General features: G+C 70.6%; 4 protein-coding genes across 11 annotated transcripts; 2 read left to right on the plus strand and 2 right to left on the minus strand.

Moving 5' to 3' along the window:
- Positions 1–186: 186 nt before the first annotated feature.
- On the minus strand, positions 187–12131 carry SLC43A3 (solute carrier family 43 member 3). 7 transcript variants are annotated; one of them, XR_008748770.1, is made up of 16 exons: positions 10733–11296; positions 8779–8994; positions 8275–8404; positions 7701–7747; positions 7535–7611; positions 7339–7431; positions 6992–7131; positions 6447–6553; positions 5910–6071; positions 5716–5829; positions 5355–5541; positions 4762–4885; positions 4083–4182; positions 1162–1295; positions 607–718; positions 187–375 (listed from the first exon to the last, which is right to left on the minus strand). XR_008748770.1 is itself a non-coding variant. In XM_055814103.1 (14 exons), exons 3-14 carry the CDS (start codon positions 8963–8965, stop codon positions 4296–4298), a joined length of 1524 nt encoding a protein of 507 aa, XP_055670078.1. In that variant the 5' UTR covers positions 8966–8994; positions 10733–10848; positions 11884–12131; the 3' UTR covers positions 4208–4295. The 7 variants fall into 7 exon arrangements, 6 of the variants coding, with proteins under 6 accessions (XP_055670078.1, XP_055670077.1, XP_055670074.1 ...); XM_055814103.1 differs by lacking the exons at positions 187–375; positions 607–718; positions 1162–1295; positions 4083–4182 and adding exons at positions 4208–4451; positions 11884–12131 and having other exon boundaries at positions 10733–10848; XM_055814102.1 differs by lacking the exons at positions 187–375; positions 607–718; positions 1162–1295; positions 4083–4182; positions 10733–11296 and adding exons at positions 4208–4451; positions 11884–12131.
- Positions 12132–14411: 2280 nt separating this feature from the next.
- Positions 14412–19318, plus strand: RTN4RL2 (reticulon 4 receptor like 2). Its single transcript, XM_055814654.1, has 3 exons — positions 14412–14652; positions 16604–17088; positions 17514–19318. The coding sequence occupies exons 1-3, from the start codon at positions 14619–14621 to the stop codon at positions 18246–18248; spliced, it is 1254 nt and encodes a 417-aa protein (XP_055670629.1). The 5' UTR covers positions 14412–14618; the 3' UTR covers positions 18249–19318.
- A 135-nt stretch (positions 19319–19453) lies between these two features.
- On the minus strand, positions 19454–20427 carry TIMM10 (translocase of inner mitochondrial membrane 10). The gene is made up of 2 exons (XM_055814655.1): positions 20234–20427; positions 19454–19709 (listed from the first exon to the last, which is right to left on the minus strand). The coding sequence occupies exons 1-2, from the start codon at positions 20302–20304 to the stop codon at positions 19508–19510; spliced, it is 273 nt and encodes a 90-aa protein (XP_055670630.1). The 5' UTR covers positions 20305–20427; the 3' UTR covers positions 19454–19507.
- A 213-nt stretch (positions 20428–20640) lies between these two features.
- Positions 20641–25265, plus strand: SMTNL1 (smoothelin like 1). 2 transcript variants are annotated; one of them, XM_055814418.1, is made up of 8 exons: positions 20641–21258; positions 21891–22563; positions 22919–23048; positions 23320–23353; positions 23546–23686; positions 24321–24423; positions 24652–24803; positions 24880–25265. In XM_055814418.1, the coding sequence occupies exons 2-8, from the start codon at positions 21907–21909 to the stop codon at positions 25022–25024; spliced, it is 1362 nt and encodes a 453-aa protein (XP_055670393.1). In that variant the 5' UTR covers positions 20641–21258; positions 21891–21906; the 3' UTR covers positions 25025–25265. The 2 variants fall into 2 exon arrangements, with proteins under 2 accessions (XP_055670393.1, XP_055670392.1); XM_055814417.1 differs by having other exon boundaries at positions 20641–21202.
- Positions 25266–25298: the final 33 nt, after the last annotated feature.

Below are 25298 nucleotides of genomic sequence, written 5' to 3' on the forward strand. Positions count from 1 at the left end.
CCTGGGGAGGGAGGGCCCTGTGACACCCATCGCCACACAGGGGCCATGCACAATGAAGGGGACACACCTGTCCCCAACCCCTCCACACACACTGTGCAACCCAGGGGGCTTCCCACCACCCCAGCACCCACACCAGGGGACACCCAGGACACAGACCCCCAGCCAGAGCCCATGCACAGGGACAGGTGCTGCAAGCTGATGGTCTATTGAGATCCAGGGTGAGGGGTGCAGCCCCCCCCCCGCCCCGCAGGGCCAGTGGCGGGGTGGCAGCAGGGGTGGTCCAGGGCTGGGGAGCATGGCAGGGGGGCTGAGCCCCTCAGTACTCGCAGATGTAGGGCAGCTTCTTATTGCATTTCACACTTCTCCAGAGCCCATCTGTGGGGCGAGGGGGAGAAGGGGGGGTCAGCCTCGGCACCCAGCAGCACCCCCAGGCCCTGCCCCAGGGACCCGACTCTCACCCCCCGGTACCAGCCTCCACAAAGTGCCACATCCCAGCCCCCTACCCCACGAGGTCCCCGTGCGCCCTCCCCACACACCCACGAGCAGAGGCTCCCAGCACAGCCCCCCCAGGCCCTGGGTGCCCCCCGTGCCCCTCACCCCACTGACCCTGGGAGGAGAGGGTGGTGCAGCGGCTGACCAAGCACCGCGGGTGGCCGAACCGTCACTGTGAGTAGTTCCAGGGGCTGCCATCTGTCCAGCTGTAGTGCAGCTTGCCAGCCTGCGCGGGGGGGGGCATGGCCGTGGGCACCCCTGGCACCGGCCATGGGGCACCCCGGGGGGCAGGCTGGGAGCACCCAGGGATGGGCACTGGGGACACCGGGACAGGGCTGGGACGCCCAGTGATGGGCACTAGGGACAGAGTTGGGGCAGCCAGGGTGGGCACTGGGGACACTGGGGCAGGACTGGGACACCCAGGGTGGGGACAAGGGACAGAGGACAGGGCTGGGACACCTAGGGATGGGCGCTGGGGACACTGGGACAGGGCTGGGATGCCCAGGGTGGAGACAGAGGCAGGGCTGGGACACCCAGTGATGGGCACTGAGGACAGGGCTAGGGCACCCAGGGATGGGCACTGGGGATACTAGGGCAGGGCTGGTGCCCTGGGGCCAGGCAGGGTGCCACAAGGCCAGGGTGGGCCGTGGGTGTGGGGGGGTCCCTTACCAGACGCTGGGTGATGGCCCCGATCCAGAGCTGCGAGGTGCCAGCAATGTGGCACCGTGCCTGCCTCTGCAGGTGGTGCTGTGGTGGCTGTGGATGGAGGCCAGGTTCCCTCTGTAGCACTGGATGCAGGTTTGCTGCGGTGGGGGGACACACACCAGTTATGGGGACACCAGGGTGGCACACGGTGCCCCCCACCCCAAACCACCCCCCCACCCATCCCTGGCCCGCCTGCGCGCTGTCAAAGGCCTGGTGGCGTACAACAAAGACATAGCGGCAGCTGATGGCACCCAGCGTGTTGGGGACATGGAGCACCCGTGTCTCACTCTCCAATGGGCACTGGGTGTCCTGCCCTGGCACCACCAGTCCCTACCTTGGGGCTGGCACCAGCTGGGGACACCAGCAGGCATCAGCCCCAGCAGAGGGGTCGAGGGGGCACAAGGGGTGTCCCCACGGTGTCCCCGTGGGGTGGGCAGCCTAGCGGGCACTTACCAGGGTGGCGGGCAGAGGCCGAGCTCAGCAGGGCCAGGGTGAGGAGCAGGCAGGGCAGCATGGTGGGGCTGGGGGCACCAGCACCCTCAGTACCCTTGAGAGGGGCCATGACCGCAGTCAACCCAGTGCCCCTCTGCCACCCCCATGTGCCTTGTGCCCCGCTGCAACCCCCAGTGTCACCCTATCTTCCCCATATCCCCTGTGCCACCCCCCCATGCTTCAGTGTCCCTCTGCCACCCCAAGTGCCATTCCCAGTGCCACCGCACCCTCATGACAGCTCCAGTGCCACCCCCACAACCCCAGCACTCTCATGCCACTCCATGTCCCCCGTGTCCCTCTGCCACCCCATGTCCCTCACCTCCATCCTGCCCTTTTGCCCCACCATGCCCCCAGTGTCCCTCCACCATCTCCAGTACCGCCCCGTGCCCCATCCCCTCTGCCCCTGCCATCACCCCCCAGACCCTGCACCTCCCATGTACCTGGCTCCCCGCTGTCATCTCTGAGACCCCCCATGTCCACCAAGCACCCTGTGCCACCTCACCCCCCACCATGTCCCCGTGGCACCCCAAAGCCACCCATGCCAGCCTCAGGGACACCCCCCTGCGGCTGGGAGCTGAGCCCACCCTGCTGCCCCCATCCCTGCTCCTCACCTGGGACTTGGGGGTGCTCTGCCCGCTGTCACACTTATAAGGGTGACAGGGCCATGTGTCCCTGACCGCAGCCTTGCGCCACTTGGGCCCCAGCTCCACTGCAGCCCCCACTCACCAGCCCCTGGGCACATGGGGGGACCCTGGGGCGCCCTGCCTGGCCACAGCACGGGGTGCATTTGGTCCAGGGGAGGGTGCTGCTGTGGGGGTGCACAGGGCATGGCGATGGGTGCTGGGGGGGTCAGGGGAGGGGCTGGGAGGTGTCAAGCCATGCGCTCTGCAGGGCTGGGTCAGGGGGTGCCTGGGGGTGTCAGGCCGGGGGGGCTGTGGGAAAACAGCCAGGCCGGACCCTGGGGGCCGCAGCCGTTGGGGAGGAAGTGGCCCTTGGGCAAGTGCTGCAAGGCAGGAGATGGTATCAGCACCCCAGCCCCGCAGTGGCCCCCCCAGGACTTGCTGCACCCAACTGCCCCACAGCCCCCACCTCTGGGCCCTGCCTCCCCCAAATATCCACAGCCCCCACCCATGTGTCCCACGCACCCCCCTGCAGCCCCCACCCTTGTGACCCCAGGCATGGCAGTGGGGAACCAGCGACATGGGGGGCATTGGGGGTGGCAGAGGGGCACTGAGGGACAAGGGGTGGCGCAGGGGACATGGGGAGGATGGAGCGACACTAGGGTGGCAGCAGGGCACAAGGCACAGGGATTGTGGCAGGGGGGCACTGGGGACATGGGGTCTCCCCAGGGTGCCCAAGGGTGCTGGTGCCCCCAGCCCCTGCTCCAGGGCGGGTGGCAGGTGGCAGAGGGACGCCCCCCACTGCCAGCCCCCTGCCACCCCAGAGGGTCCCTGTGGGTACAGCCGAGGGGGAGCACCCCTTCTGCTACACAGTGGTGACCAAGCTCCACACCTACATGGGCGCCCATGTGAGGGGGCCATGGGGTGCTGGCAGGTGCCAACCAGGAGCTGCTGAACCTGCCCTGCACCCACACCCATGGCATGCTCCGGATTGGGGCCGTCACCAGGGGTAGGGTGAGGGGCTGGGTGCTGGTTATGGGGTGCTGGGGCTGGTGTTGGGCTGGCCAGGGGGTGCTGCAGCTGGGGGCTAGCGGGGAGAGTGAGCAGCAGGGCTGGGTCTAGATTTGGGTGTAGGGTGCTGGGTGCCAGGGCTGTTTTTTTGGGGTGAAGGGCTGGATATTGGGTGCTGGGGCTGGTTTTGGGGGTGAGGGACTGGGAATGGGGTGCTGGGTGCCAGGTGCTGGGGCTGGTTTTGGGAGGCGAGGAGCTGGGTGCTGGGGCTGGTTTTGGGGTGCAAGGGTCTGGGGCTGGTTTTTGGGGGCAAGGGTCTGGGCATGGGGCATTGGGTGCCAGGTGGTGGGGCTGTTTCTGGAGGGCAAGGGGCTGGGTATGGGGTGCTGGGGCTGGTTTTTGGGGGCGAAGGTGCTGGGGCAGCGCGGGGGGGGGGGGGGGGGGGGGGGGGTGCAGCAGGGGCTGTAGTGGGAGGACGCCAGCCCCTGGAAGCAGGTGCCCACCCAGCCCTGCCGCCTCTTCATTACCCGCACCACCCACCCTGAGGGCACCCACACCCCCACCCACCGTGCCACGTCACCCAGGCTCTGGGGGCACTGGGCCACCCCAAGGCTCTGACACTGGCCCCTGGGCCCGGACGGGCTCTGGAGAGGCAAGTTCTGTTTCCAGCTGCCCACTTCCTCTGCCAGTACTGGGGGCACCCAGGGATGCTGCCGTGCCTCCCCCAGTTCCTGAGGACCCACAGCAGCCCCTGTCCCTTACCCAGCTAAGAGGCTGTGTTCCTGTGTGCCGAGGGTCCTGGGAGGGAGTGGGGTGCCCAACCCCATAGCAGACACTGGAGAAGCCCTAGTGGCTGGGGGTGCTGGGATGGAACAGCACAGTGAGCAGAGGGGTCATCAATATTTATTCCCCCCACCCCAAACACGCCCCATCCCACTGGCACAGCACCCTGCGTGTGGGTGCTGTGTGTGGAGCTCAGTGGGGCATCTCGGTGGGGGTCTCGGCGCCTGGGGGTGCTGCGAGGGGGGTGCCAGCAGCCCCCAGCTCCTTGGCTCGCCGCCGGCACTCACGGGCCACCACCACGGGACTGACAAAGGCCACCAGCACCACAGCGATGAGCCCCAAGTTCACCTGGGGGGGTACTGTCAGTGCATGGGGCCAGGAGACTGGCCCCACCCAAGAGAGTGTCTGTGGGCCAGCCCCACAGCCCTCCCCCCAGCTCCCCTCTGCTAGGCACAAGACCCCCATTCCCAAGAGGCAGGACCCCCATCCCGCTGTGGGGCACAACCCCCATCCCTCCCCAGGGCAGGACATGTTCCCCCATGGGGCAGGACCCCCATCCCTCCGCAGGGCAGGATGCATTCCCCCATGGGGCAGGACCCCATTGCTCCCAGGGGCAGCTGTGGGGTGGCCATGGGGCAGCCATGGGGCAGACACTTACATAGAAGGGGTCCCCGTGGAGCGGCCCGCGCACGAGAGCAATGCAGGGGTACTGCAGCAGGGCCACCAGCGCCGACAGTGCCATGGCCAGCCCGTACAGCTTCCCAAAGTGCTGCGGGGGGAACCTGCCCGGCCGGCCACCGTGTCACTGCTGCATCCTGACACCCCTGCCCCGCCGTCCCCACCATGACCCTGCCACCACCACCTTGTCCCTTGCCACCTCCTGACACTGCCACCACCCCCTGCCACCCCACTTGGCCCTACCACCGTCCCGTGCCATCCCAATGATGACCCTGCCACCATCCCCTGCCAACCTGTTCCCTCAACCCTAATCCCTACCACCCACACACAGTCCCCTGCCACCACCCCCTGCCACCCTGACCCAACCACCCTAACCCCACTGCCCTGCCCCCTGCCACACTGACCCCACCACCCTGTCCCCTGCTACCATCCCCTGCCATCCCTGCCTAGTTCCCTGCCACACTGACTCCCGCCACCACCACTGTAACCCCACTGCCCTGTCCCCTGCCACTGCCACCCTGACCGCTCCGCCCCGTGCCCCGCCAGCAGGGCAGCGGTGGCCGCAGGACTCACGCAATGGCCAGGAAGGCGGCGTTGCCCCCATAGAGGAAGGAGCGGCTGAGGACCTGCAGCACGAAGGTGGCAAACTGGACAGGCAGCACCGGCACCGCCGCGCAGATGGAGAAGAGCACACACTGCACCACTGTCACCACCAGTGACAGCACGGAGGCCCGCAAGTCAGCCAGCGCGCCCAAGGCTCCTGTGGGCACAGCAAGGTCAGGGCATGGAAGGGACACGTCCCCAAGCACCGCGGGTTCTGGTCATGGCAGCGGTGGTACCCAGCCATGACCCCAGGGCACAGGGGGGACGTTGGTGGCATGGACGCACCCCAGGGACCCGTGGGGCCGGGGCAGGGGGTGCTGGGGCTGGTTACCCTCAGGGCGGGGGGTCTTGCCCCGCTTGTGTCGGTCAAGAATGAGGCCGTTCCATGGGGCACAGAGCACCCCGCAGAGCTGGGTGAAGGCGAAGGCGTTGGTGTAGGTGCTCACTGCGGGGAGACAACGTCAGGGCGGGGGCAGCACCCCACCACATTGTCCCCCTGTCCCCACCGCAGCAGCCGGGCCCTACCCAGTTGGCGGTCTCCACTGGCCAGGTGATTGAGGAGGGGGTTGAAGGTACCAATGAAGAGGTAATGGCGCAGCTGCATGACGGAGAGCCAGGCCACTTGCCAAGCGAAGAGCTTCGAGCATACGCAGGCCCTGAAGGACACCCCGGGGGGGTCCCTGCCGCCTGCGCCCCAGGGCGTCAGGGTGGGGCACGGCCCCCGGCCCCGCCCCATCGGGCCCCGCCCCCAGGCCCACCCGCTACCCCCCGCGCCCCCCTGCGTGGCCACGCCCACCCCTCGACCTCACCCATGCACCGCCTGGGGCCGCACCTCCTTCATCTGCATAACCACGCCCACACCCCGACCATCCACAAGTAGCCACGTCCAGCCGGAGGCCACACCCTCTAAATTTGCACGGTCACGCCCACTCCCCGGGCCTCGCCCCCCTTCATCTGCATAGCCCCCGCCCACTGTTCGCCCCGGTGACCACGCCCACCTCGCACACGTGCCAGACACCAACATGGCCCCACCCCCCGAGATCAGCCGCCCCGCCCCCGCACCTCGGGGGGCGCTGCCCTCCAGCGGGGTCTCCTCGGGGCCGGCCACCTCCGGCCGGCGCTTCTCCTCGTAGGTGCGGTACGACTTGGAGTGCCCCGGGCACCGCAGCCTGCCGCAGCGCCCGCCCGTCACCCACGGGATGGGACCCCCACCCACAAGGGGGGAAGCCCCCACCCAAGGGACAAGCATTGCCAACACCCAGGGACAGGACCCACTGACACCCATGGGATGGGACCCACCAGAACCCACCCCCCACGGGACAGGCATGGCCAGCACCCATGGGGATGGCACCCACCAGCATCCACCGGGGCAACCCATCAGCACCCACAAGGGAGGGACCCACAGATACCCATGGGATGGGACCCACCAGAACCCACCGCCCATGGGACAGGCATTGGCAACACACACAAGATGGGACCCACCAGCACCCACGGGGGGACACCCACCACCCACCCATGAGGTGGGACCCACCACCCACCCACGAGATGGGACCCACCACCCACAGGACAGGCACCCCCGCCCTGCGGGGCGCAGGCAGGGCCCCTACCCGTAGTTGTAGCCGGGGGGCAGCGGGTATGGGATGCGGGTGCAGGGCATGAGGAAGAGGGTGCGCAGCAGGTGCCAGGCGCTACAGGCCGCCATGAAGAGGAACATGGCTTTCAGGGACAGCCCATGCCCATACAGCACCTGGGGACAGTGACAGGCTGCCACCAGGACACGTCGGCCACCTGCCACCATCCCAGCCCCCTGTCCCCACATGTGGTCCCAGCTGTGACCCAGCTGTGCCAGCTCTGTCCCCAGCTGTCCCCGCAGTGACCATGGCGGGCCCCTGGGGACATCCAGCACCACCACCCCGGGCACTCACTGCCACATCACCCCCCACCCCATGCCCACCTTGACAATGAGGAAGGTGGCGGACGAGGAGTCAAAAGCCCCGTTATACAGGGTGATGATGATGGAGCGGTACTTCCCAAAGAGGTTGCCCACCTGGCATGGAGAGACACCCCCCGCCGGCACTGTCAGGACCCCCCCAGCACCGGGCAGGGTGCCCCAGCCAAAGGGTGGGGGTCAGGGTGCCGGGGAAACTCACCTGCATGTTGGTGAGAATGAGGAGGATGCCACCCACCGACAGCATGGACATGGCCGGGAAGAGCAGCACCGCCAGCTCTGGGAACGCAGGGGTCAGCAGGGACAACGGGGGGTCCCTGCCGGGTCCTCCCCCGGGGCTGGGGCCCCTCACGCCCATAGGGTCTCACCTGGGGTGGAGAAGGCGACGAGCAGGATCCCGCCGGTGTAGAGGGTGCTGAGGCATGGAGACAGAAGTGATATGTAGGGAGGGGGTCCTGAGGGGCAGCTGGCACACCTGCACCCTGGTGCTGCTCTGCATCGGCACCCAGCACCCCAATATCTCATGGCGGTCCCAGCACCACTAGGCACCCTGGGACCAAGGGACAAGGGGATGCAGGAGGTCCCTGTGGTTACAGGGGTGCTGCGAGGAGACCTGAAGGTGTATGGGGGGCTGCAGGCAACGGGGGGGCATGGGACACACTGGGGACAGTTGGTGGCATTGTGGGAGAGGTGCCAGGGTGGGCTGTGCACCTCCAGTGCCCCAAAGCCAGCGCCCCGGGCTGGCACGGGTGCCCCCGCTGGGCTGACATGGGTGCTCCCCCCGCAGGCAGGGCCCTGCCTGCCCCACCCTGCCTGGCTGCCCCGATAACCACCCCGCTCTAGAGCGTCCCCTCCCAGCACCCTAAAAACAGCCCCTCGACCCCCCGGCACCCACGGGTGCCCCAGCCCTGCCTGCCAGCACTGCCCCCCGCACCCACTCACATGGCGATGAGGCGGGCGGTGGCGGTGCCAAAGCGGTCAAAGATGAAGCCCATGGGGAAGGTCATGAAGTTGTTCATGAAGGAGCCGATGGTGAAGACGAGGGAGAACTGCTCATCCTGCTCACCGCAGCCTGCGGGGTGGCCGTCAGCGGGGACACAGCGACAGTGGGGACACGGGCATGCGGACAACAGGGATGTGGGGACAGCGGGACATGGGGACAGGGACAGCGCGGACATGGGACAGCACAAGGCATCAGGACAGTGGGGACAGCAGGGACATGAGGTGCTACAGTGGACAGGAAAAACAGGGACCTGAGGCACCAGGACAGTGGGGACATGGGACACCACTGGGCACCGGGCAGGGAGGACACATGCCACTTCAGGCCACCGGCACCACACAGACATGAGCCACTGGTACCCCAGGACACAAGCAGTTGGGGGACACAAGGCAGGGTGACAGCGGGGCCAGGGCCACCACAGGGACAGCGGTGGCCAGAGACCCTACCAGTCTGTGAGGTCTGGTTGTGGCTGGTGTTGGTGGGCTGGCATAGGTCCCTGAAGTAGTTCAGATCCTTGAGGACAAAGACGAGGGAGGCCCAGCCGAAGATGACACCGCAGAAGACCCCGCACTCCAGCAGCCCTGAGAGGAGGGTCCCCAGGCGCTTGGCCAGCCCCGCGCCCCCCCCCGCCATGTCACCGGCCTGGGGGATCCGTGCTGCACCTGGAGGGTGACAGACCGGGGTGTCACACCCATCCTGGCACCCACGCGCTGACACCCCCACACACCCAGCCAGCGTCCAGCACGCGGGGCTTGGCAGCACGTGGGGGCACATGGCCACTGGGCAAAGGCCACCATGGTCCCAGCTCTGCCCCCTTGTCCCCGGCCGCTGGCACCGGTCCCCTGTGCACGCCGGGGCACAGGCAAGGACCCTGCTGGCGGCCGGGGCTTTGCACACACACGCTCACACGCATGCACGTGTGCTGGCACCCCCCTGCGCCCAGGCACGCGCCCCCACCCACCTGCACAAGGCCGGGCCCTCCCGCCGTCGCCACCACCGCCGCGGAGTTTGGACCCTGGCACAGGGTGCCCGGGTCGCACACCGGCACCGCGCACACCCCCACCGGCACAGCCCCCCCACTAATCTCCCAGGAGCACCCACGGGCCCCCCCCGGGGCTGCTGGCACCTGATAGCAGCTCGGTGTCCCCGCCGCGCCGGGACCCCCCCAGCGAGGCTCCCTATCGCCCCGCACCAGCCCGTCCCGGGGACCGGCTGCTTCCGGAGCAGGCCTGGCACAGCTCCGCGGCACCGGCATGCCGCCAGGCACCCAGCTGCGTGCGCTGGGGGTACACCGGCACCCCCGGGCACCTGGCACGGCCGCTGGGAACCTGGCACGCCACGGCAGGGGCCCTGGCACCCGCCCTGGGAGCCTGGCCTGCTCCCTGGGGACACTGGCATGCTGCCGGGCACATCGACACACCCCTTGCAGACACCGACACACCCCCCCGGGGGCCCCAGCACGCTGACAGGGACACCCACGCGTCCCTTGGGGGACACCAGCACATCCTTGGGACGCTGTGTCCCCCTGCCCTGGGGACCCTGGCATGCTGCTGGTGACCGTGACATGTTCTCTGGGGACACTCTTCCCCTCCACCAAGGACTCCATCGCCACCCTGGGGACGCTGGCACACTGCTGGTGGCCCACCACCCTCCTGGGGGGCCATCATGGCCAGGGGACACCTTGTCTGTCCCTGCCCACCCACTGGGACCTTCCGTCCCTCAGTGTCACGGGTGCGACCCCCAGCCAGGTGCCACTGACGCCACGTCCCCGTCAGCCAGGTGCCACCAGCGCCACATCCCCCTCACCTGCATCCCCCCACCCCACTCACCCACCCACTTTCTGCACCCGCCACGCCAGGCCCCCAGTCACCGTGTCCCCGTGTCACCGTCCCAAGGCCTGTGCAGCTGCAGCCGGTGTAATGGCCGCTAATGAGGCCTCATTACAGCAGCCGAGCGGCTAAAGATTAACCGGGCACCGGGGGCAGGTGGTGCCGACCCGCCGGGCCGGGGGGGGCTGTGCTATCTTTAGCCGCCCCGCGGGGGCCGGTGGGGAGCCAGGGGACATCACCCTCCCGGCGCTGCTGTGGCACCCCACTGCACGGCAAGCAGCTGCCACGGGCACCCCAAGGTGCCACGTCACGAGTGTCACTGCCTGTGGCACCCTGAGACACCCAGTGATGGGTGTCACTGCCACAGGCGCCCCAAGACACCCAGTCATGGGTATCAGTTGCCACACAACCGTACTGGGAAGCCCCAGCCATGCTGGTCTCCCCAAGCCGTACCGGTGTGCCCCAGCCATACTGGTGAGCCCCCTATGGGGGAGCAGGAGGTTCGGGCCCTTGGCACCGGTGACTCCAGTCCCTCCAGCCACATTGGCCCTGCCGTGTCCCCCCAGCTCACCCTGAACTGTGACAGAGGTGCAGGTGGGGACAGGGGACGCCCCCCCGCCCAGTCCCCCTAGCAGCAAGGGCGTCCTGCCCGCTTGGGCCTCGCTCCAGCTCCTCCAGCCTCTTTCACTGTAATTATTAATTGTAACAAAGGCCGGTTCTTCCCTGCGGGGACTGCCCAGTCCCCAGGCAGCCAGCTCGTGGCTTCTCCAGAAGCTGCTATGGGGCTGGGCTGGGGGTGCCCTGTGGGTCACCAGGGTGTGCAGCACCCCTGCTGCAGAGCGTGAGGTGCCCTTGCGGTGAGCATTGCCAGCGCCCCACAGAGCAGGGGTAGGGGCAGTGGTGTGGGGCAGGCAGGCGGCGGCGGCAGCCCTGGCTGTGGGGACTTTGCCCATGCACGTGTGGTGGGGGGACACGTGTGGCAGGGGGGATACACGTGCCCCTGGGGTGGGCAGCCATAGGGCAGATCTGTGCCAGCGCTCATAGCCCGCCCCATGCTGTGGTGGCACCAGGGCAAGGCCCTAGGGTGCTGGGGGTGAGTGTGGGACACACAGGGGCAGAGGACAAGCAGGGGGCAGGGGGCATCCCCCTGGGCACAGCCCTGCCCCACGGTCCCGGGGCCCACACAGCTCCACGGCCAGGCCTGCCACACATACCCCAACACCCCCCCATCAGCCCCCATCACGTGCACTCAGCCCCCCAGCTCATGGTCCCCAGCCCTGTGACCCCCACGGCCCACAGCCCCCACAGCCCCCCAGCTCACGGCCCACAGCCCCCATGGACCGCAGCCCCCACAGCCCCCAGAGCCCCACAGCTCATGGCCCCCAGCTCCATGGCCACCCCACCACCTCAATCCACACGCCCACCCCACTCCCAGCCCCCCAGCCTCCATGGTCCCACAGCCCCATGGCCCCCGGCCTCACAGCCCCATGGCTCTCCCGCTTATGGCCCCCAACCCCCATGGCCCCCCAGCTCATAGCCCCCAGCTGCCCCATCCCATCCCCACGGGCCCCAGCTCCTCCCACCCCAGCCCCACGGCCCCTACGGCCCCCACAGCCCCCAGCTCACGGCCCCAGCCCCCCTTCCCATCCCCACGGCCCGGGACCATCCGGGCCCCCGCGCTCCCCCGCGGCTCCTCCCGCCGCCCCCCCGGGTGCTGCTCACCGCGGCCCGGTGCGCGGGCGGCCCCCCCGCAGCTGCCGGCCCGGCCCGGTGGGGCCCGGCGGGGCCCGGTGCCGCCGGTGCTGCCCGCCCCTCCCCGGCAGCGGGCGGAGCGGAGCGGCCCGGCCCAGCCCCGCCTCCCGGGCGCGGCGGGGGGCGGGGGGGGGGAGGCGGCCCCGGTGGAGCAGCCCCGGGGGTCGCTCCGTGGGTCCGCCCCGGCGGGGCTGTCCCGGCCGAGAGCCTCCTGACGGCGTGCCGCTGCCCCCCCCACGGGGCCCCCCGTGCCCCTCGTGGGTGAACGACCCCCTGCCACCCCCGGTGTGGCCCGTCCCCACCTCCGGGAGGGCCACCTCCTTGCCTGGTGTCCCTGAAGTGTCCCCAGCTGCAGCCGCCCCGGGGCCACCCTGGGGTCACCTTGAGTCACCCCTGGGCTCCCCTTGGGCCACCACCCGCTGAGGTGGGCTCGGCCCCTTCCCCCAGATCACAAGGGACAGGACGAGGGGGAGCGGTCACACCGGGGCAGGCTGGTGAAGGGGCAGCAGGGGCAGTGGCCTCATGAGAGGGTGTCCGGCACCCCAGCAGGCTGCCCGGGGGGGAGTCACCGTCCCTGGGGGTGCTTCAAAACGGCGTGGGTGCAGTGCTGGGGGACACGGGTCAGTGGTGGCCTTGGCAGCGCTGGGGCAGCGGTTTGACTCGATGGTTTGAAGATATTTTCCAATCTAAAGTGTCCTGTGATTCTCTGATTCTGACCTTGAGCCACCCTTGGGTGACTCTTGGGTCACTTTTGCACCAACCTGGAGTCACCCTTGGGCCACTCCTGGGCCACCCCAGCTGTGCCATGCAGAGCCAGCCCCTGGCCAGCCCCCCCCATGCCACCCCCAGCATGCCATCCTGCCTGTGCTCTGTCAGGCCCTGCCTTGTCTCTGGCCACTTGTGCCTGCTGCCACTCCTCCCCTGACCATGTTGTCACCTGAATGTCCTCGGCACCAGCCCCACAGCCTGTCTGGCCCTGTGGTCCCCTGCTGCCACCCTACCTGGGACATCCCCTGTCTCTGCCATCACCCTCCCTTTGGCCAACTAGGCCATGTGCGTTCCCCTGTCCTCTGGCCGCCCCATCCATCTGCCACTGGTACTTGCAGCCACCCATCCTGTGCCCTCCTGTCCCACCCCTCCAGCCAGCTGCTTGTCTGCTTGGCCACCCACCTGTGTGTCCATCACCAATCCACCTGCCCATCAGCCATCTGTCTGTCCATCACCCACCTGTCTGTCCATCACCCATCCATCTGTCTGTCACCCACCCATCTGTCCATCTTCCATCCATCTGTCCCCCTCCAACCACAACTCCATCCTTCCTCACGCCCATCCAGCCATCCATCTGTCCAGCCGCCCATCTGGCTGCCCATCACCTGCCCTGCCCGCATCCTGGCAGCCTTCCTGCCCTTCCCTCTGTCCGTCTGTCTGTCTGTCCTGCCCACCTCTCCAGCTGTCCCTCGCTCGTCTGTCCATCCATCTGTGTCTCCGGCTGTCTCTCACCTGGCTGTCCTCCCCTCTGGCTGTCCCTCACCTGTCTGTCCATTGGTCCGTCCTCCCCACCAACTGTCCCTCACCTGTCCGTCCTCCCACTTGCCCCACCATGACCCCCACCACCCACCTCTGCCCACCTGGGCCTGGCTGGTGGCACCAGGCCTGTCCCCCTACCCACCACATCCCCAGGTCCCCCTGGGCGGGCAGGTGCAGGTACCCACTGTGCAGGCCCCAGGGGGAGGGGGATCCTCCCCTGCCACGGCTCCCAGGGTGCCCCTGCGAGGGCCCATGCCGGGACGATGGGGGCACCGACGGGGCGGGGAGCGGATGGCGGCCCCTGAGTCAGCCCCGCGTCGCCCCCGCCGCCGCCCACGGGTGCCCGCCGCGCCAGCTTGTGGTATTTCGCTCGCCGGGAGCCGCGCCGGAGACGGTGCCGCAAACACGCTGCCGGTGCCAGCTCGCGCCGCCGCAGCCTGGCGCGGCCACGCGTGCCCCCCCCACGCGGCTCGGCCCGGGGCTGGCGGCGCGCGGCCCCGCGAGGCGGTTCGCGCGGCCCCGGGTGGGAGCGGCACCATGGACAGCGCCGGTGGCACCGCGGACAGCGCCGCGGTCCCGCGTGGGCGTGGATCGGGGCGCCGCGTGCCGCCCGCGCGGGCCGCCGCCCGGCCCGGGGGCAGCTCGCGGACCCGCCCGTGGGCAGCTCGTGCAAGGGTCCCCGCCGCCCGCCACCGGTCCCGGGACCGCGCGAGGGACCCCGCCCGCAGCGTCCCGCGCTCAGAGCCCCCCCCGCGCCGGCCCCGCCTCGCCCGTGGGGGCGCCCGCCACCAAGCCCCGCGTCCGCAGCGGCGATCGCCCCCCGGGGGTCCCGCGGTGCGGCCCCCGCTCCCCGCCGGGGGTCCCCCGCGGTCCCCCCCCGCTGCGTGGAGCGGGGCGGGCCGGCCCGGGAAGGGTTAAGCGGCGGGGCCGGCGGCGGGGGGCGGAGCGCGGCCGCCCCGGGATAAGGCGCGGCGCGGGGCAGGGCTCAGCCCCACCGGAGCCGCGGGCAGAGCTGTGCCGAGCCCGAGCCCACCCGTGCCCGCAGCCCACCCGTGCCATGCCCCGGGGCGGTGGCGGCTGCTCCCGGCGGGGCGGCGGCGGTGAAGGGGGCCAGCAGCTCCCCCGGCACCGGCCATGAGCCCCCGGGCAGCGGGCAGCGCCTGAGAGGCGGCCCCGCCATGAGGCCCCCCACGGCTCTGGACCTGCCCCAAGGTAGGCGTGGGGACGGCCGGGGGGGGCCCACGGGGGTCGGGTGAGCCCCGTGGGTGGGGGGCTGCCGCCCTGCAGAGCACGGTCCCGGCCTGGGGGGGGGCCGGGCTCTCGGGGTGCCCCGCGGTGCGTGAGGAGCCCGGGGCCCGCCCCAGGGCGCGCAGCCACGCGTGGGGGCACCCCAGCGTGCTCCCCCCGCCACCCAGGGGCTGCCCGGGGCCAGACCGGCCCGGCGTCGGGGTGCCCCTCGACCCCCGCGATGCCCCGTGCAGCTCAGGGACTCGCCGCCCCGCGCGTGGGTGCCACGGTACCCGCGGGGTCCCCGGTGCCACGCCGGGGTGCGCAGTCCCGGGTGCGGGCGCAGCCCCGGCGCGCCCCTGGCTGCCCATGGGGTGCCCGGTGCCACCCCCGCCTGGCTCGGGGGTGTCCCACGACCCGGGGGGTCCCCAGTGCCGCCCCGGGGCGCACAGCACAGCGCGTGGGTGCCTCACGACCTACGGGGCGCCCAGGGCGGCACCGGGGTGCATCACCCGGCGTGGCGGTGCCCCGCGCCCCACGGGTTCCCCGGCGCTGCCCCCGGGACGACCCGCCCGCCGTGGCGGCGCCCCGCGCTCAGCCGGTGCCCCGCGTGGGCAGCGCTGGGTTGCAGAGTGCCCGGTTCACCCCGCGGGGGGTGCTGGGGGCTCAGTGGGGGACCCACGGGCGGCGCGCCCGTTCCGTGCCCGGACCGGGGCGGGAGGAAGAAGCGGTGCCCGGGAACCGGTGACTTCAGCTCCCAACTGAGTCAGCCCGCGGCGAGGGGGAGTGACAGATGGGACGCGGGTGGGGGGCGCACGCCGGCACGGGGCGCCGGGGGAGGGGGGCGGCGCTGAGCAGCTGCGCCGGACGCCTCCGTGGGTGGGTGGGGGTGTGTCCCCCCCCTCGAGGCGCACCGGGGGAGGGGAGGGAGGGCGGGCCACCGCCCCCCCGCCCCCTCCCCCGCCGGTACCGGCGGCTGGGAGCATCCACGCATCCCCGGGCGTGGGGCCAGGCCGACGGGCTGAATTATGGATGAAGCGCTCGGGTTGCAGCCGGAGAGGGGCGGCGGGGGGATGGACGCGGGGGGGGGAAGGGGAGCAGGGTAGGGGGGGTGGGGAGCGGCGGCGCTGAGCACCCGGAGCGGCGGCGGCGCGTGTCACTGGCGAGAGCGTCAGCCTGCGCCCACGCGCGCCCCGCCCCGCACGTGGCCGCGGCACGCGCGCACGTGGCACCGCCCCGTTGTCGGGGGGCGCGCATGGGGGGGTATGGCCCCCCGAGGGGGCGGGGATCGTCCCAGGGGTGCGTGGCCCCGTGGGGGCAGCGGTAGCCCTTAGGAGGTCCCCAGGGAGCGTGGCCCCCTGGGGTGGGCACCTTCCCGTGGGAGCGTGGCCACGAGGGGTGGCCTGGGGCCCTGGGAGGTCCAATGGCCCCCAACTGCAGGGACGGCCCCCGGGGACCCAGGGACACAACAGCCACTGAAGCAGTGTCTTCTTCGGGTGCCCACACCTGTGAGGTGGGCACGGCCCTATGCGGCAGCATAGCCTGGGGGGGGGTCTGCGGGGCTGACATCATCCTGGGGGCTCCCAGGGGTGTCCGGCCCGCTGGGGTGGGCATGGCCTTGGTGTCCTCCTAGAGGACCATGGCCAACGTGGGTGGTCATGGCCCTTGAGGTTCTCCCGGGGACCACGGCCCCATGGGGTGGGGAAGGCCCTGGGGGCTCCTCAGGGTGCTCAGCCCTATGGGGTGGGCATGGCCTTGGGGTTCTGGGGCACTGCGCAGGCGGGCACAGCCCCGGGATGCTCTGTGGGGTGCGGATCCTAGGGCACCCCTGCCCCAGAGTCTGTGTTGGGAGGACCCCGCCGGGGCGGTGGGCATGGGGGGGCCGGGCCGGGGCAGCGCCCCAGTGCCCCGCGCTGACGCCCCGCTGTGCCCTCAGGCGGGCGCCTGGCGGCCCTGCTGCTGGCGGCGCTGGCGTGGGTGCCCGGCGGGGCGCACGCCTGCCCCGCGCTCTGCACCTGCTACGTCTCGCCGCCCACCGTCAGCTGCCAGGCCAACAACTTCTCCTCGGTGCCCGCGGGGCTCCCGCCCGGCGCCCGCCGCCTCTTCCTGCAGAACAACGTCATCGGGGCGCTGCGGGCTGGCACCTTCGGGCCCAGCACCGTCACCCTCTGGCTCTACTCCAACAACATCTCCTCCATCCAGCCGGGCACCTTCCGCCACCTGCCCGCCCTGGAGGAGCTCGACCTGGGTGACAACCCCCACCTCCGCGTCCTGGCCCCCGACACCTTCCATGGCCTCCGGCGCCTCCAGGCCCTGCACCTCTACCGGTGTCAGCTGGCCAGTCTGCCCAGCGCCATCTTCCGCGGCCTCCACAGCCTCCAGTACCTCTACCTGCAGGAGAACGGGCTGCTCTACCTCCAGGTCTGCCACGGCCCTGGGGCTGCCCCATGGCTGCGGTGGGATGCCCATGTTTTGGGGAGGGGGGGTGGCGCCTTCAAGGGCACGGGCACAGGTCTAGGCTCTGTGGGAGACCCGGAGCTGGGACGCAGGACAGGGTGATGGGGGACACCCGCGAAGCCGGGACTTGGGGCAGTGGTGCCCATGGGGCAAGGCGATGGGAGATGCTCACAAACAGGGCGATGGGTGCTGTCTGCAGGACGAGGACATGGGGCTGGGCTCCGGGGGCAGCCCACGGAGCAGGGAGATGGGGCAGGGCTCTGCAGGACACACACTGGCAGGGCTCTAGGTGACACCCACTGTGCGGGAACCACGGGGGCAGGGCTGAGGGCTCCCCAGTGGGGCCTCATGCCCCATATCCACCCCCTCTCTCCCTCCATCCCCCGCAGGACGACCTCTTTGCCGACCTGGCCAACCTGAGCCACCTCTTCCTACACGGGAACCGTGTGCGGGCGCTATCGGAGGGCGTCTTCCGAGGGCTGCCCAGCCTGGACCGCCTGCTGCTGCACGCCAACCGCCTGGTTGCCATCCACCGCCGCGCCTTCCGGGGCCTGGCCCGCCTCACCATCCTCTACCTGTTCAACAACAGCCTGGCAGCGCTGCCTGGGGACCCGCTGGCCGCCCTGCCCGCCCTCCAGTTCCTGCGCCTCAACGCCAACCCCTGGGCCTGCGACTGCCGCGCTCGCCCGCTCTGGGCCTGGTTCCGTCGCACCCGTGTCTCCAGCTCCCCCGTCACCTGCGCCAGCCCCCCGCACCGCCGCGGCACTGACCTGCGGCACCTCCGCCCCCGCGACTTCGACGCCTGCCCCGAGGAGGAGGAGGAAGAGGAGGAGGAAGCTGGCGATGGCGGTGGTGGGGTGGCGGTAATGGGTACCCCCGGCCGGGCGCTGGGCCGCCCCGGCACCCTCCCGGCCGCGCCGCCCTCCGCCTTCTACCGTGATGGCCTGCCCCCCCACGACTTGCGGGGACCCCAGCCCCGGCCACCCCCCCCTTCCCGTGACTCCCATGGCCCCCCCAGGGATGTCCGCTGCCCCCAGGCACCCTGTGCCCCCACAGCTGCCACTGCCCCCCGCCAGCCCCCCATCCTCCTGCCCCTCCTGAGTCTGCTCTTGCCCTGGCTCTGAGCCATCCCCCCCGGCATCCCAGGGGGGTCCTGGCTCCTCAGGGTGCCTGTGACCTCCTTCTCCCCGGGGGGGCCCTAGAACTGTGGGGGGTGGCTGTGGGGGGGAGGGGATGCGCAGGATGCAGGGGGTCCCCCCCCATCCTGAGTGGGAAAAACCCGCAACAGGAACCAAAAGGTGGGAAATTATTTATTAAAAATCGTCTTATTTTGGGAGAGCGGGGCCTGGCTCCTGCGGGGGGGGCACGGCGGGGCACTGCCTTTCCAGGTCACTGCCTGCTCCTCCTGAAATATTGATGGCACTGCTGCTGCGCCCGGGCGGCTGGAGGACAGCAAGGCATGCACAGCTCCCTGCAGGGATGGGGGGGTTGGAGAGACACCCCCCACAGTGCTGCACCCCCAAGTCGTGGGCTCTGCACGCACAAGCCCCTGTGCATTGCGCACCCACTGCCATGTGGCACCCGCCACTGCAGGGCCTGGTGACGTGCCCACTGTCGCCCTGCACCCTTCACAGGGTGCTGGCACTGCAGGCAGGAGTAACAGGAGCCACGGGGCACAGTGCACCCCCACCGTTACCTGCACGGCCTGACCCACTTCCCAGCAGCCACCACCCACACCACTGGGCTGTGGGAGGGCGTCACCACTGCAGGTGCCCTTCACCCAGGGTCGGGGTGCCCCTGTGCTGGTGTAGCTCTCTGGGTGTCCATGCATGTGTGTCCCTTGTCCTCTCTGACCATCCCTGTGGGTGCAGGGGCATGTCTGTGCCTGTCCGGGCTGTCCCTGCTCAGGCACCCCCCTCATCCCTCCCGTGTGGGTGTCCCTGCCTGGTCCCCCTGTGTGCCCCCAACCGGGGCTGGGTGTTTCCCAGCCCTCCAGGGTGTCCCTGCATGCCTGTCTCTTTCCAGCTGCTCCAGGGCTGTGTCCCTCTGCGGGGTCCCCCCCCGGCCATCCCCCCACTGGCCAGCAGACAGGCAGGGGCAAGGGATTACAAGGGGCTCAGCCCGGCTCTGCCTAATCCTGGGGATTACATGGGCTGGGCCTGCCTGGGGTGGGGGGGCCACCCCCAGGCGTGCCCCCCTCAAGGACACAGCATGTGGCAGCTGGGGACAGCAAGTGGGGGGGGCTTCCCAGCAACATCTGCCAGCTTCAGCATGTACCCCGAGACATCACCAGGGGGTGTGGGGGGAAGGACAAGGAAAGCAAACCAGCTGGCCCAATGCATCCAGTTTATTGGGGTGAGAGGGAGCAGGGGGGCCGGGGCAGTCAGGCCGTGCCAGTGCCCTGCTGCATGCGCTTGAGGAGCTCCTCATCCTGCAGCGACAGCTCCGTCAGCTTCTTGCCCATCCTCTCATGGACCTCCAGGTACTTGGCCACGCAGCGGTCCAGGCACACGCTCTCCCCCTTCGACAGCTCTGCGTCCTTGTAGTAGGGGGGGACGCACTTTCGGTGGCACGCCTGCGTCATCCTGCACCGCACCGCACCCTCAGCCCCTCACCAGCCCTGCCACGCTCAGACCTGGCCCCCCGGCCCCAAGCCCCAGTGCCCCGACACCACAGCCATCCCCCAGTGCCCCCCCCACTTCCCAGGCACCACCTTGTGCCACCAGCACTCCCCAGTACCCCCAATACCCCTCTGTGCCCCGCCCCAGCCTTGAGCACACCCCCAATGCTCCCCACTCTATGCGGTCCCCAACACACCCGGGTACCCACAACGCCCCCCCATCCCCAGGCACTCTCGGTGTCCCCCGCTGCTCCGGGCACCCCCGGTGCCCCTAGCACCTCAGCCCCATGCCCCAGGGTCACCCCAGTGCCCCCAGCTCCACCCGGGACCCGCCAGTGCCCCCAGCTCACACACACACACACACACCCATCCCCGGGCCGTCCCGGTACCTCCGACTCCCCCCGGGACCTCCGGCCTTGGGACCCGCCAGTGCCCCCAGTTCCCCCCGGGATCCCCGAGTCCCCCCGCTGCTCCCCCGGCAGGGCGCACCGGTTGTACATGTCGGCCATCATGTCAACCTCCAGCTCGGCCGCCAGCTGCTGGGCCCGCAGCGGGTCCATGGCGGCCGGGCCCGGCTCGGTTCAGCCCGGCCCGGCCCGGCTCGGCTCGGCTCAGGTCGGCACCGGACAGCACGTCTCTGGCGCCGCGGCGGCTCCCGGCAGGAACCACGTGAGCGCCGCACTTCCGCGCACACGTCGAAGCGCCCCGCCTCGCCGCCGCCTTGGGCCATTAGGGGCCGGCGGAGCGGGAGAGCGGCCCGGCGCGCCCGGCGCTGATAGGCCGCTGCCGTAGTGGGCGAGGCGGCGGCGGCGGCCGGGGCGGGGAAGGCGCGGCCTTGGCGAGGGGCGGGGCCAGGCCGGGTCCGGCTGTGCGCACGTGCCTGGGACCCCCCAGTGCCCCCCCGTGCCTGTGATCCTCCGTGTCCCCCAGTGTACCCTCTGTGCGTGTGACCCCCTGTGTCCCCCCAAGTCCGCCGTGTGTCTATGACACCCCCGTTTCCCCCCACGTGCCTCACACCCCCCATGTCCCCGTGTCCCCCGTGTGCCTCTGTCCCCCCATGTTCCCCATATGACCGTGGCCCACCGTGTCTGCCTGAGCCCCTCGTGTGCCCGTGTCCGGCTGTGCCCCCCATGTGCCTGTGACCACCGGTGTGTCCCCCCACATCCCCCTGTGTCCTCCGCTCGTCTGTGTCCCCCGTGTCACCCGTGTGCCCGTGTCCCCCACGTCCCCCGCGTGTACGTGCCCCTCGGTCTCCCTTTCCCTCCCTGGGGTACCCGTGGCCCCCCGACCGCTGGCTGAGTGCCCCTGCCCCCTCCCCGTGGGCTCCTTTGGGGTGTCCCCGGTGGCGGCGTGTCCCCCGCCCACGTGCCCCGGCCGCTCCCGCGCGCTGCCCCGCGCCCGGCCCCACGCGTGCCCCGCGGGAGGGCGGGGAGTGCGCGCGGCACCTGCCCCCGCCGGGTAAAAATAGCGCCGGGGCGGGCGGGGCGGCGGGCGCGGTGCGGAGCGGCCGGAGGGTACGGGCCGGGGGCCGGGGGCCGGGGGCCGGGGGCCGGGGGCCGGGGGCCGGGGGCCGGGGGCCGGGGGCCGGGGGCCGGGGGCCGGGGGCCGGGGTTATCGGCGCGTCGAGAGGGGGAACTGGGGAGTCTAGAGGGGGCAGGGAGGGTTGTGTCGGGATGGGACACGTGGGGCCGGGGGGGGGGTCGGGAGGAGGTATGGGAGAGCAGGACCAGCTTCTGGGGGGTCGGGTTGGGGTTATAGGGGGGTCGAGAGGGGAAATTGGGGGTTGGGGGTGGGGAATAGGGGGTCGGGATGGGACACGGGGGTCGGCTGGGAAGGGGAACAGGGGGGTCAAGAAGGGGTATGGGGGTGCCGGAATGGGGCGGGGGGGGGGACTGGGGGGGGCAGGAGGGGAATGGGAAGGTTGGTATTGGTTATGGGGGGCTGGAGAGGGGAGGCAGGCTGGGGTGCTGGGGTGCCAGGAGGGGGCATGGGGGGGACGGGAGGGGCAATGGGGGCTGGGCAGGGGCAACGGGGGTGCCCAGGGTGGGGGAATGGGGGGGATGGAGCTAGAGGGAGCATGGGCACAGGGGCAGGGGGGTGGCCGGGTTGGCGGGGGCACCCCAGTGACAGCCCTGTGCCCCTGCAGCAGTGACCGCAGCAGCATGGAGCCCCTGGGAGACACTGACACCCCCACCTCCGGCACCCCCACGTCGGACGCCCCCCCCACGGGGCCAGGGGAAGGGGGGGCAGGGGAGGGCAGCAGGGAGGGGGACCCCCTGGCAGCAGGGGTGGGGGGCACAGAGGACACAGAGGGGGACACCAGGGAAGCTGAAGGTGTAGGGGGCGACACCAAGGGAGCAGGGGACACGAGGGGGGACACCAAGGTGGCTGAGGATGTCGGGGGAGAAACCAAGGGAGCAGGGGACACCAAGGCAGATGAGGATGGGGGGGGACACAACAAGGTGGCTGAGGTTGTGGGGGGACACACCAAGGGAGCAGGGGACACCAAGGGGGACACCAAGGCAGATGAGGATGGTGGGGGACACAACAAGGTGGCTGAGGACATGGGGGGTGATGCCAGGGCAGTGGGGGATGCAGGAGGGGACACTGGGGCGGCAGAGGACACGGAGAGGGACACCAAGGGAGGAGCTGCAGGGGATGCCAGGAGCGATGCCAGGGCAGAAGCAGTGAAGGATGCCAGGAGCACTGCCAGGGGTGACGCAGAGGCAGTCGGGGGGGTAGGCAGTGGGGGTGCCGCGGAGGGGCTACAGGAGCCGGCTGGGCCAGGGCCAGCAGCAGGCAGCACCCGGGGCTGGCAGGTGAGGGGGAGTGTGGTGGGGCTGGGGACAGGGGTGGCAGTGCCAGGCCAGGGTGACGGTGCCCATGCAAGCAGTGCCAGGGCACTGGTGGCAGTGCTGGTGTGGGCAGTGCCAGGGCAGGCTGACAGTCAAAGGGACAGGGTAACAGTAGAAGGGACAGGGGTGGCAGTGCCCATGTGGGCAGTGCCAGGGCAGGGTGACAGTCAAAGGGACAGGGTAACAGTAGAAGGGACGGGTGGCAGTGCTTGTGTGGGCAGTGCCAGGGTAGGGTGACAACAGAAGGGAAGGGGTGACAGTAGAAGGGACAGGGTTGGCAGTGCCCATGCTGGCAGTGCCACCCCAGTTGTGCCCACAGGAGCCCACCTGGCTGCAGGATGAGGATGAGCTGTGGCCCGAGTTCCCCCCCAGCATGTCTCCCGGGGGGGGCACCAGCCCCACATCCCCCCTGTCCCCCACGTCCCCCACATCCCCCACATCCCCCACAGGTAAGGGCTGTTCTGGGCAGGGCAGGCAGTACGGGCAGGGTCCTGCAATGGCACCAGAGTCCCCTGGGGTCACCACTGCCCCACACCGTGCACATCCTCCCACCCAGGGGGCCCCTACAGATCCCCATGTCCCCTCCCCATGGGGGAGGACCTCCAGCCCCCTGCCCCTGATGGCTCCCCAGGGATGCCCCCATCCATTCGGGACCCTGCTGGTGCCCACACCCCAGGGTGCCCCCTCCCACCCCACTGACCCACCCTCTCTCCCCCACAGCTGGCACCAGCGAGGGCTCAGGGGGCAGTGAGAGGTGAGTGTGGGCAGGGGGGCACGGCCCCAGGGCTGCCCGTGGCGGGCACCCCAGGTGGCACCCCACAACCCTGTGTCCCTACGGGGGCATGCCATGACGCCCCCTTGCCTGCCTCCCATGGCTGGCCCACCCATGTGTGCCCGTGAGTGGCACCCACAGTGGTGCTCACCCCCACCCCCGGGGCCCCCACAGGGGTGCACCAGCAGGGGGGCCACCGGGACGGGCACCCCCCGAGACGGTGGGGCAGAGGCCAAGGCCGGAGGGGTCCGGGGGGCGGCCGCGTGCCAGTGCCCGGGCACAGGGGCGCAGCGCCATCCTGGAGAAGTTCGGCGGGTGAGAGGGGCCTGGCCCCAAGGGGGGCACAGGGCGTGGGAGGGGTGTGGGGCAGTGGGAGGCCATGGGACAGTGGGGGTATTGGGGGGGAATGGGGAAATAGCAGATATGGGGGTACTGGGGGGGTCCATGGGGCAATCGGGGTATTGGGGGCCATGGGGAAGTGAGGGTGTTGGGGGGGAATGGGGAAATATGGGGTATGGGGGTACTGGGGGAGCCCATGGGGCAGTACAGGGGGGGCAGGACTGAGGGTGCTGTGGGCCAATGGGGAGCTGTGGGTGTACTGGGGAGCCATGGGCCAGTGGGGTACAGTGGGGGGCTGAGGGTGCCACGGGGCAGTGGGAGTACTGGGGAGGACATGGGGGGTATGGGGTGACTGGGGGGGGCATGGGGCAGTGGGAGTATTGGGGAGGACATGGGGAAATGGGGGGCATGGGGCAGTGGGGGGAGCAGGACTGAGGGGGCCATGGGGCAATGGGGAGCAATGGGGCTGTGGGCTTATTGAGGGGCCATGGGGCAGCAGGGAGCTCTGGGGTGGGTCAGGGCCACTGGCCAGTGCAGACCCCTGGAGGGCCGGGCCGGGGGCTCACGGTGCGGGGGCACGGAGCCCCACGGTGCCTGGCACCGCCTGCAGGGCAGCCACGGGGCCGGCCCCACACCTGAAGCGGGTCGGGGGCAGCGCTGCGGTCAAGGCCATGCTGCTGGAGTGGTGCCGCGCCAGGACCCGTGGCTACCAGGTGAGAGCGGGGCGGCCGTGGCGCACGCTGTGGGGCATGCTGTGGGGTACGCCGTGGGGCATGCCGTGGGGCACGCCCCAGGTTGTGTCGTGCAGTGGCCATGGGGCGTGCCATGGAGCGGGCTGTGGGTTGCATCATGTGGTGCATTGCGGGGCATGCCGTGGGGCGGCCATGGGGTGGCTGTGGGGCAGGCCGTGGGGCAGGCTGACCCCCATCCATCTGCGGCAGCACGTGGATGTGCAGAACTTCTCGGGCAGCTGGGGCAGCGGCCTGGCCTTCTGCGCCCTCCTCCACAGCTTCTTCCCCGATGCCTTCGACTACGCCAGCCTGGAGCCCGGCGCCCGCCGGCACAACTTCACCCTGGCCTTCGCCACCGCCGAGTGAGAGCCCCCCCGGCCCCCTGACCCTGCGGTGTCCCCAGGCGGGGGGCCCCTGGTGACAGCTGTGTCCCCACAGGGAGCGGGCAGGCTGCGCCCCGCTGCTGGAGGTGGAGGACATGGTGCGGATGCCGGTGCCTGATGCCAAGTGCATCTACACCTACCTGCAGGAGCTGTACCGCTGCTTGGTGGCCAAGGGGCTGGTGAAGACCAAGAAGCGCTGAGGGGGGGTTCCCCCACAGCCCCCCACCCGTGCCACCCCCCTCTGCCTTGTCACAGAGTCCTCATGGAGCGGTTGGGGTTGGAAGGGACCTGAAAGACCACCTGGTCCACCTCCCACCAGACCAGGTTGCTCCGAGCCCTGTCCAGCTTGACCTTGAGCTCTCGCAGGAATGGGGCACCTGCTGCTGCTCCGGGCAGCTGCGCCAGTGCTGCCGCCCTCACGGAAAGAATTGTGTCCCGACACCCAGCCTGTCCGCCCTCTTTCACCTTAAGGCC

The sequence above is a fragment of the Falco peregrinus genome, chromosome 9, assembly GCF_023634155.1.
Source record: "Falco peregrinus isolate bFalPer1 chromosome 9, bFalPer1.pri, whole genome shotgun sequence".
Taxonomy (NCBI): domain Eukaryota; kingdom Metazoa; phylum Chordata; class Aves; order Falconiformes; family Falconidae; genus Falco; species Falco peregrinus.